This window comes from Phoca vitulina, unplaced genomic scaffold, assembly GCF_004348235.1.
Source record: "Phoca vitulina isolate PV1807 unplaced genomic scaffold, GSC_HSeal_1.0 scaffold59, whole genome shotgun sequence".
Classification (NCBI taxonomy): domain Eukaryota; kingdom Metazoa; phylum Chordata; class Mammalia; order Carnivora; family Phocidae; genus Phoca; species Phoca vitulina.
Window position 1 is genome coordinate 3777450 of NW_022589762.1, and position 11258 is coordinate 3788707.

The window sequence follows — 11258 nt, forward strand, 5'->3', positions numbered from 1 at the left end:
GCAAAGGACGTGCTAACTCCCAGAATCAACCCCAAATTACCAGCCCAGCCCTGTTTCCTGGATGGCTCCCACCTTCTGTCACCCCACAGCTCACCTTCAGTCGGTCCACCAGGTCCCTTTCTTCCTTCTTCTGCACAAACTGAGTCACCCAGTCAGGCTCCCCCACAGGCCTCAGGGTGTCTGGGGTCTCTTTGCAGGAGGATGAGAGAGACAGGGGCTGCTCCTGCCCGTCACTTAAGGGGACAGTTCCAGTTTCAAGGAGACGTGCCTCTTCTTGATGTTTCTTCTGCTCAAAGTCACGGAGCCAGGAAAGGGCCCCACAAATAAGACTTAAAGATTTTCCCTACAGGAAGAAAAAGGTCTTCAAAAACGAGAACAAAAACCAAAGCTTTCCAAATGATGTTTCCCATTTTAATAAAGCCTTCAAGGAAGGTCTAACTTTAAATATTAGAAGGCACTCTAAGACCAACCTGGGAAAGGGCAGGAAGGGAATTAGCAAAAAGATAGCCAGGAAAAATAGGAAAAAAGGAAGAAAGAAAAATAAAGTTCTTGGTTTAATTATATAGCTCACTGTTCCTAAGATAATTTAATGTGGCTTATCAGGTTACATATAAGTACTGCAAGTTAACATAATTAGAAGCTGAGGAATTAGATAAAAATCCCCAAAAAAGAATTAAGGCCAAAAAATACATGGCTTGAAACCCTATATACTTGCTAAGGGGGAGCCACATTTGGCTCTATGCTTTAATACAGCCCATGTGCAGACAGAACACGATCAGTCCCATGAGTCCCAGTCTTCAAAAACTTTTTAAAGCAAACTAATTGCTCTGGAGAACATAATTCTTAATTCAAAGACTAGAATTTTCCCTGTGGGTCCTTGCTGTGGGTTGAATTGTGTCCCCCCCTCAAATTCATATGTTAAGTCCTAACCCTGAGTGTCTCAGAATGTGAACTTATTTGGAAATACAGTCACTGCAGATGCATGTAGTTAAGAAAGAGGGGGGCCCTGATCCACTAAGACTGGTGTCCTTACCCAAAGGGGAAATTGGGCCACTGAGGCATGCCCAGAGGGAAGGCGATGCGATAAGACACAGGGGAGGATGGCCACCTACATGCTGAGGAGAGGGCCAGAACAGTCTCCTCTCACGGCCCTCCAAGAGAACCCTCCCTGCCTTAGAACCCGAGTCTGCACTTCTGGCCTCCAGAGCTGTGAAGAGTAAGCTTCTGTGGTTTAAGCCCCCAGCCTGTGGAACTCTGTTAGAGCAGTGGGAGCACTAACACAGTCCTTCTGGGGCAAGAAAAAAAATGAGGCGTGTGTGTGTGTGTGTGTGTGTGTGAGAGACAGAGAGAGAGAGAGAACCTTCTTCAGAGCTGCTGCAAGCATTAAGTAAAAGCTAATACCTACTCCAGGATTAGAACAATACCTGGTACATAAGCAACAGGAGCTAATTTTTTTTGCTATTATTAAGTAATAATAGTAAGATTATTACATCCTGCAATAAAAACCTATTTCATGAAATTCTTAAAAGGCCCTATGACAGAATGGCACTTCTGAAGAATAAACAGATGACATATCTTTGGAAAAGCCCCATATAGACCATTTGTCTCAGCTTTTGATAAATAAATATACAATGGCAAAGACTTCCAAACAGCACTCCCCAGCAGCAGCTGGACAGCAGCCATTCTGTACGCCAGTAAAATGGGGAGCCACCGGCTTTAGTCATCACCAAGCTAGGGGCCGGGGAGCCATCCCCCTAAAACAGTGGCCCAGGGTCGGAAACCCGGTCAGAGAGCCAGCACCCTCCACTGGAAAGTGAGCTGAGGAAGTTCCCAAAGGGAACGTCAAAGTTATCTTCCCACAATTGTGAACACACTCTATCACAGAGAGAAAGGAGAACTGAGGCCTGCAATTCTATATCCTCTAGTAAGACAACAAAAATTTAAACTGGAAAACGTTAAAAGGATGTATGACCCAATGCTTGCCTCAGTTAATAAAGTACCCACAACATAGCTAGCTTTGAACAATGTTATTTCGTGGAGTACCATCCAAGATATCACAGTTATACAAACACCCACACTGTAACAAGCACTGGACTTGATGTTGGGAAGCAGAATTCTCTAGAAAATGCCCACAGGCACAAACTTTACACACGAACCGCGGGGCATCACATTTCCCTGGGAAGCATGGGCTCCAGGTGGAGAGGTCAGCACAATGTGGCGGACTCATGAAAGGCTAAAATGGGGAGGGACAAGAGAAGCAGGTATCATCAGGAACTAAGTGGGGAGCTTGGCCACTGAGGTAGAGGTCTAGCAGGTGAGGCACCGCGTGTAATGGTATGGCACCCCTGTGTGCAGTGGGGCACCAACGACAGGAGGAAGAACTTACTAGAGGCAGGATTTAGACAATGTCAGAATGGGATGGTAACTGAAGTCACAAAGACAGGAGGCCCTGGAACCAAGAACATCGACAAGAAAGGGCTGAGCAGAGGAACAGGCAGAGGGCTGAGATGGGGACCTAAGCCTTCAGGTTAAACAGGGCAGAATGAACACATGCTCTTCTGTGTCCTTTTCTGAAACATGCTAAAATTACACCAAAGGAATAAAAGAGGCTTAATACCCACAGAAACAAAGAAAGTGGAAGAAGGGAAAGTAACAGGTTTTAGGAGAAATGGAAAGCAGAGAACTGGAACTGAGAGGAGTAAAGGATGCTAAGCCTAAGTGCCTGCAGAGATCCCCCCGATTCCTGCTCAGAAGCCCCAAAATTGCCAAGGATGTCCCCTCCCTGCAGAAGACAGGATGTGTACCCTCTGGAGGAGCTGAGCCAAGAGGGTTCTGGAGATGGCGGGTCAAGTGAAGGGTGGGGAAGAGGGCCAGACTCAAAGCAGGACGCTAAGCGAAAGCCCACGCACCTAAAGCAGCTTTCCCAGAACACCCTCAAGAATAATGGCCATCAGGCTGGGACCAGAAGGCAAGAGCTTAAAGGAACCTTCTCTGGAAAAACTGATGGCTTGAGAGAAATCACACAGTGACTGATCACTAGAGGCCCCAACAGAGAGGCTAGCCCATCAGTCCACAGCCAGCCTGCCCCACAGCCTGTCAGTCAGCCCTGTGGTGGCTTTTTCTTGAACACCAACAGAAGATAGCCAAGGATGACCAGACATTTGAGGAAAGCCTCTCAACAAAACACAGAACCCAAACTGGGGGAGGGAGAAGGATGGACAATGAGACGATGCAGGGTAGAAAAAATTCAAAAATGCTACTTTAATTGATATCCTCAGAAAGATATTATTTCCATGAAACAAGAACAGGATGCTATTTTTAAGAAGCAGAGAATAACAATAAGTTCTTAAATATTAAAGATAGGATAACAGAAATACACTGAATAGAAAGACTGGACAACAAAGTCAAAGGAATCCTGAAGCAGAATTCAAAGCAAAACAAAACAAGAACAAACCAATATGCCCAAAGAGACAAGCAACTAGAAGAAAACATAATTGGGGCACCTGGGTGGCTTAGTCGGTTGGGCGTCTGCCTTTGGCTCAGGTCATGATCCCGGGGTCCTGGGATCAACTGCCGAATCAGGATCCCTGCTCGGCAGGGAGTGTGCTTTTCCCCCTCCTTCCTGCTCATGCTCTATCTCTGTCTCTCTCAAATAAATAAATAAAATATCTTAAAAAAAAAAAAAAGAAGAAGAAGACCAGGAGGTCCAAACTCAAAGAATGGGAGTACCAGGAAGATTATCAAATGTGCGAAAACATCTCAGAATGGAAAGATAGAAGCCTCCAGATGCAAAGTGCCCATCAAGAGGCCAACACAAAAAACTAAACACACTCATCCAACCCATCGACATGAGATTTCAGAATACAAAGGATAGAGGATATCCTGAAACTCTGGAAGGTGGGGTGGATCAGGTCACCAAGGACTGAGGTGCAGGTTGCACTTGATGTCCCAGTAGCAACAATGGAAACCAGAGGGTAGAGGAAGCAACTATTAGGGAAAAGCATTCTGCAGCTAGAATTATATACCCAACCCAACTATCACTATCAGTCAAGTGAAAAGGCACATCAATACATTCTCAGACCAGCAAAGTCTCAAAATCTTACCTCCCATACACCTTCAGGAACATTCTCTACCAAAATAAAGAAGTGAACCAAAAAGATACGGAATCCAGGAAACAGAGAATCCAACAAAGAATACACACAACAACGTGGATGATCCCCAAAATATTATGCTGCCTGAGCAAAAGAAGCTAGTCACAAAATAGTACTTCTATGTTTCCATTTTCATGAAATTTTAGAAAGACAGAATGCATATACAGAGATGGAAAGTGAACCCTGACTGGCTGGGGTAGGGTGGGGTGTGAGGGGGGAACAGCAGCCAAGGGTACAACAAACTTTCTGGGCTGGTGGAACTGTTTTGCATCTTCACTGCAGTAGTGGTTATATGGGGGTTTACATCTGTCAACACTCACTGACTTGTGGATTTAAAAGGGGTATATTTTATTATATGTCAATTACACTCCATAAAGTTGATTTTTTTAAAGGAGAGAAGGGAAATCCCTAGCATTACAGTTGTGAAGTAGATCTTAAGAGTAAACTGAGAACTTCAAGAAGGAAGTCTCCAGGGTACAATGGAGTTAGTAATTACTACAGACTGAATTATGTCCCCTCACAAATTCATATGTTGAAGCCCTAACCCTCATGTGACTATTGGAGAAAGGGCCTTCAAGGAAGGGATTACGGTTAAATGAGGTCCTAAAGGTAGAGCCCTGATCTGATAAAACTGGTGTCCTGATAAAAGGGGGAGAGACACCAAATCTCTCTCCACCATGTGAGGACACAGTGAGAAGGGGGCCCCCTACAAGCCAGGAAGAGTCCCTGCCAGAAGCCAGAGGCTGCCCAAACCTTGCACTTCCAGCCTCCCAAACTGAGAAATAAATTTCTGTCCTCTGAGCCACCCAGTCTGTGGTATTTTGTTATGGCAGCCTGAGCAGCCAGACTAAGCTGTAATTTTATGGATGGAATATCATACGGGAGAGGCCCCTGGATGGTGTGAGAAAGTGGTGTAGGTATATTAAAAACTAGACAAACTTTAAAAGGCAATTATCAACTCTGGGAAAACAAAAATTATTCAAGAAGAAAACCCACAATCAGGGCATACTGATTTAGCAGAGGCTAAAATTTTCCTAACTACACCGGGAGGATGGGGCGAGGGAAGGAAAGGAGATAGTAAGAGAGCTACGTCTTAGCTATCACAAGAGGAAGGCACAATCACTATAATGAATAAATCAAGAAACAGCACCAAGCTTACAATTTCAGATATGCTTTTCAGAATATACAGGATTTCAGAATATACAAGTATATTTCTTAGGAACCAGTTAAAAGAATTAAAAATACCTTCCCAAAGAACCAAGTTTGATAAACTTTTTAACTTTTTAAATAACATGCATTATTTTTGATTAAATTTTTTATGACTTTAAACAAAGGAGAAGGATATGTTCAATGATACTAACTGCTGCAGAGAAATCAAATAAGGACTCGAAACACCCAAATCTACTAATCAGGAAGTCACTGCTGAGACTAAAAACCAGTCTGCGAGGACTGGTAGGGGAAGAAGGCCTGCTGCACCAGGTTAGAAGCCTCCTGTGGGCAGAACTCACCAAGCTCCGCGGGATGACAGGGACAGAGGAGGACCTCCAGGAGGTCGCGGCCTGGCTGGGGGACCTTCGAATCAACACACGCAGCTCACTACCACATAGTACTTTCTAAAGGAGAGGCAGGGACTGCTCACTACAGCCCTAATCCTCCTCCTGGCCACCCTCTAATAAATCCCTCCATCATTCCACTCCTGGAAGGAAAAACTCAGGGGCCTTTGGTTGGATCTCTCCAGCACTCAGTAACTTTGTTCCTGACAACGAAACCAGTATGTTTATAATCTGTGAAAAAGCCAAGGTAATTTGTTTCTCAACATCAAAGCAGCTGTGTGCCCAGAACAATGTGGAAAGCTTCGGTGCCATAGGTCTTGGTTTCTACAGGCATTCAAATTCTCCTTTGCCTTCAGCGTAACTGTTCTCAGACCCTGGGGCTGCATTTAACATTTAACAGAGGAAGTGACTGTTACTCAGAAAGATAAACCAAGGGAACAACTTCGCCCAACTTCAAACCAAGAAAATTTCTGCCTAGGTTAACAAGCATGCTAGGTGGCTTCTGCAGTGCCGTAATCGGGGTCTCTCAGGACCCTCTTGGCCCCTGACGAGTCATACTTACAGTGCCAGTCGGACTCTCAAATATTCCAATCTTGCCAGCCTCCAACACCCGATACAGCTCTGCCATGAAGTCTTTCTGGATGGAATACGGTGTGAAGGGAAAAGGGAAATGGATACCACCAACCTCCTGGGTTTTATTAGCCATGGTCCTAGGGGGAAAAAAAAAATAGGCCTGAAATCTAGAACAGTTCCTAAGACCAGTCTCAATACTAGTTACGGAATTTCTCCTCAGGTTGTACACTTTTTTGCAAGCAGAGACCATGTTCTCCCCAAGGTGCATGCCCTCATGAAGCCATACCCAGCTCATGCAACCCATCTAATGACATTTATCAGAAATGACTATGCAGAACGCAGCCCAGCAGACCCGAAACAGAAACCGCCCTGCCATTTTACCTGGGATTCCTCTGCTTCTTGGACACCCTTCTAATGCCTCCAGGGAAGGTGTAAAGACTTCCTCTCGAGGTGTGCCCCTGAGGTCAGGGGTGTTGCTCCTGACTAGCTGTGCAGCACAGTTCTGCCCATGTCCACAGCGCAGCCTTTGCCTGGCAAAGCCGCCTCACTTAATCCTGCTGCCAAGACCTGTAAAATCATGACACACAGGCAGAGAATCACCAGTACAGTTCTTTACGTGGCACAGGTGCACACATACATCCGTATTTCATAGGGATCTTTAGTTTGCTTCTTTGTTCGTCCTAGCCTCCATTTCCAGGATAAACCAGAGCCTCCTCCTAAAGCCTTCCCAGCATCAAGAAATAAGAGCTTTTTGTCTGGTTGCAGACTGGGAGAACTCTCCTGACAGGGACTAAGCCCTGGCTGGAATTCCAGAGCTCCCCAACACTGAGACCATAGCATTTCTCTTTCCTTGCCAGGCCAAGGTCTAAGAAGAACTTCTCAGCTCCGTGTTTTATCTTTTTTCCCCTCTTCTGAACCAAATTTCTCTAAGATAGCTTCTCCATACCCTTTCTTCCTTTAGATTTTTTTTTTAATCTTTAAGTAGGCTCCATTCAATGTGGGGCTTGAACTCATGACCCTGAGATCAAGAGTCACATGCTCAACGGACTGAGCCTGCTAGCCGCCCCAACCCTTTCTTCCTTTCATTACCATGTGGAGGACTGACCCTTCCATCCTGGTTCCCACACTCTCTTTGGAAGTCACTGCTCCAAACTATTTGGCAGGCCCATCTCTTCTAAGTACAAGTACTAATCAGTCTGAAATCCACTTACAATCCTGCTACACGACTGGCCTCAGTAAGACTAGTGACAGTGTCAATACATTTATGAAGGGAAAGGTAGTTGCCATGATATTCTTCCAGTTATAGTTCAGGAGCACCTAACAGGACGACAGAGGTGAAAAACTACAAGAAGGGTGACTATTAAAAACTAGGACCATTCAGGGACGCCTGGGTGGCTCAGTTGGTTAAGCGACTGCCTTCGGCTCAGGTCATGATCCTGGAGTCCCGGGATCGAGTCCCGCATCAGGCTCCCTGCTCGGCAGGGAGTCTGCTTCTCCCTCTGACCCTCCTCCCTCTCATGCTCTCTGTCTCTCATTCTCTCTCTCTCAAATAAATAAATAAAATCTTTAAAAAAAAAAAAAAAAAAAAAAAAAACTAGGACCATTCAATACTGAGAGGGAGGCATATAAAAAAAAAACAAACAAAACAAAAACAAAAACAGGAAGAAAAGAGGAAGGTGTCTAACAAATTTTGATCACCTAGTATGTGTTAAACACTCCACAAGCCTTTTTACTATTATCCCAGTTAACCTGTACAACACTGTAAGGATACAGTTGTTGGGTAATCATGCTTCCAGACACTAAATAATTTTCAAGGGCAGAGTTAACAAGAGAAAAACCAGGGATCCACACCAAGGTCCACATGGCTCTCTTTTAGTCAGATTCATCTCGCAAGAGATAATCAGCAGAGCCAGAAGGGAGATCTAATGAAAATATACATATTGAGAAATTACGCAAAATCTGCGAAAACCTACAACAGAAGCCGCTGACAGAGTGGGATTTCTAGAACTACAAAGTAATCCAGATCCTAAGAGAGCTCCAAGAACTTCCCCACCAAGTAAACACCCACAGATTGCCCTTCTGCTGCTCAGTCACATGCCAGAGGGAGCCACTCACTGACCTCCTCCGCTTACTCATAGCTTCTGCTTACCCCAAACTTTGGGTGGCACAGGGCCTCTTCGGCGCCCTCTACCTGTGAACTTGCCTGGCAAATGATGGACATTTAGGACAGCCTTCTCAGAGAAGCCTCCCCCTCTATTTGGCCACCCTATTCGGGTCAAATACCACTCCCTATCCAAACACACATACACCACCCTGCTTGAAGTCACTCTTTTGTCTCATTACCCTGTATTTAATTTCTTCATAGCTCTTAGCACTAACTGAACTTATTTTATTTATAATCCTTTCATACCAGAATATACATGGCGTAAGAGGAGGAACCCTGTCTGTCTTGTTCTTCCCTGCCCCCAGCACCAGAATAGGTACTTTGGCACCTAGCAGGCATTCAAATAAATTTTGATGAAATGAATGAATAGCCAGCTTGATATGGTGGCTGTAGGCAGAGGTTTCTGTTCTTCAGAGGTGTGGGCAGAGGAGGTCCCACAACTAAAATATCTAGTCCAAGGGCCAGTTCTTTAATGGTTTCCAACTGCTTTCATGTAACCTCACAGCAACCCTGTGTGATATTTTTATTGGCTCTATTTTATAGATGAAAACACTGAGACTCAGAAAGGCTGAGACTTGACCAGTCACTCAGCAAGTGCTTGAACCCAAGACTTGAACCCCCATCTGCCAGACCTCCAAGCCCCTGGGTTTTATAGTTCATCCCTCTTCCTCCCACCAGGGCAAGCCTACTGAAAAGAAAGACTTGGTTACTAAACTTCAGAATGACAACATGAAACAATATAGAAGAAAGGTAATTATTATTTCACTTCCCTGTGGGTGGTAATTATGGATCTCATTATTCCAAAAGCAGCACAAGCTAAATCACAAGTTAAAGAAGCATTTGCATAAATGCTTGAATAATGGATTCACTAAGTGCTATTAAGGATATTTGGTGTAACTTTTTCTCACCTCTTCAGGTTGGTTGTGTGGTGGACAACCACGACCCCACAAACAAATTCTCCCTAGAATTTCCCACCAGTGCTAAGGCACACACCATACGCTTATTAAATGAGATAAAATACATGAAAGTATCTCAGGTACTTGTTAGTTCTCAAAGTTCATTTTCTTCAGTTCTCAATCATCACTCATTATTTACTTGCGTATAAACTATAGCTACAGACTGAATTGTGTCCCCCCAGCAAAATTCAAGTGTTAAAGGTCTACTCCCCAATACAGACTGTATTTGAAGATAGGGCTTTTAGAAGGAAACTGAAGTTAAACAAAGTCATAAGAGTGGGGTCCTAATCCTTCTAAAGACGAGTGACCTTGGAAGAAGGGGAAAGAGGGAACTCTCCACACCATGTGAGGATGAGGAAGAAGGGGGCCCTCTGCAAGTCAGGAATAGAGCTCTCACAAGGAACCAAATACACCAGCACCTTAGACTTCCCAGACTCTGCAACCGTGAGTAAACAAGTTTCCGTTAAGCCCCCCAGTCTAAGGTACTTTGTTATGGTAGCCTGAGACAACTTCCAGCCAACTATTGTGCTGTTAGGTTCCTAAAATACTTCAACTTCACACACCTGGGAGACAACACAGCCCTAAAAGAAGAAAAGCTTCCCTACACCGGCTGCTAATCGAGCCACAGCTTGGTGCACAGCTGCAATGCTCCAGATCTGGAGAGACAGCCCGGCCCACAACCCCCACATTCTCACCTTGCTGGAGCCTTCTATCTCCCTCCCAGCTCCATCCTCGGAGCGCTCACGCTATGTAAGAAGAATCTGCTACTTATTAGCATTTATTTCCACTTCTATGACACCTCCTCCAACAATGTGGTAAATTCCATTCATCCCAGTCCTCTAGACTGAACCCTACTCCACTTTGATTCCCTGACGGGCAGTAGAGCGGAGCCTTTAACAGTATGGGAACTGGGCTCCGGTGGCCAAGTCTGGGATCCCAGCTTATGTTAATATCCCTAGGCCTCAGTCTCCTCATCTGTAAAAGAGAAACAGGTAACAGCACTTACTCATAGCGTTGTAGTGATCACTAAATAAGGTAATTTATGAAAAGCGCCTTAGCACAGCCGGGCTAAATTGAAGCCCCCTGACGCAGGGTAGCTGTTCTCACTCCGAAGCGCAGCTCCAAAGCCACTGCACGTCCCACCCTCATTGGTCTGCCCTTTCCCCTCGCATTGGTTTCTAGCCCGCCAATCACACGTTGGCCCCGCCCCTCCGACTCCAAAACCTTTTCCCGCTCCCGACTCGCCCTGCCCCCCTGCACAACAGCCCGCCGCGTTTGCGTTTCCACCGGCGTCTACCCTCTCTCCTGTAGCTTCGCCTCGTCCTCACGCGGTACCGCGCTCACCCTCTTCGCCGGCGGGACCGCTTCGCTGAAGCCGGGCGGATGAGGCGTTCGAGCAGAAAGTCGCGTAATTTCAAACCGCGGCGCACCTCCGTCGACGTCGGCCCCCAGGAGGAGCGTGCTGCGTTGCCACGCCCCCGCGCCACTGCGCCTGCGCAACCCGGAACTCGGAGGGGCGGGGTGGGGTGATTCGCCTTTTGTACCTCTGCGCTTGCGCAGCGGGTTCAGAGCTGGGATTATTTTTCTGGCGCTGGAAACCGTCGTCACGACAGAACCCTAAAGGCTGGGGTCAGGGTACTGGGCTTTCTCCCTTTGCCCTCTTGCCAGGTGCAGGATGTTTCAGTGATACTCCTCCGATTGGCGCCAAATGTACTGAGCTCAACAGTTCCTTGACTTGATCAAATTGACCAAACACGCAAACGACGAGATGCTGTAGCCAAGAATCAGGAAACCCGTATTCTGGTCCTGGCTCTTGTCAGGCTTTATGAGTGAACCTCAGTTATTTTACCTCTAAAATGGA

The 11258-nt window shown here is 45.9% G+C and overlaps 1 protein-coding gene across 4 annotated transcripts in view; it reads right to left on the reverse strand.

Moving 5' to 3' along the window:
- The window catches only part of DDX11 (DEAD/H-box helicase 11), a 33029-nt gene extending 22178 nt beyond the window's left edge, over positions 1–10851 (reverse strand). For 2 of the 4 annotated variants that reach the window (XM_032390808.1, XM_032390811.1), the window contains exons 1-4: positions 10404–10533; positions 6659–6844; positions 6267–6414; positions 95–343 (exon numbers count right to left, since the gene is read on the reverse strand). In XM_032390808.1, coding sequence (XP_032246699.1) covers positions 95–343; positions 6267–6410 — 393 coding nt within the window. In that variant the 5' untranslated portion in view covers positions 6411–6414; positions 6659–6844; positions 10404–10533. Of the gene's footprint in view, positions 1–94; positions 344–6266; positions 6415–6658; positions 6845–10403; positions 10534–10694 lie in introns of those variants that run through there. The other 2 variants (XM_032390810.1, XM_032390809.1) reach the window with 2 other exon arrangements.
- Between the last annotated feature and the right edge of the window lie 407 nt (positions 10852–11258).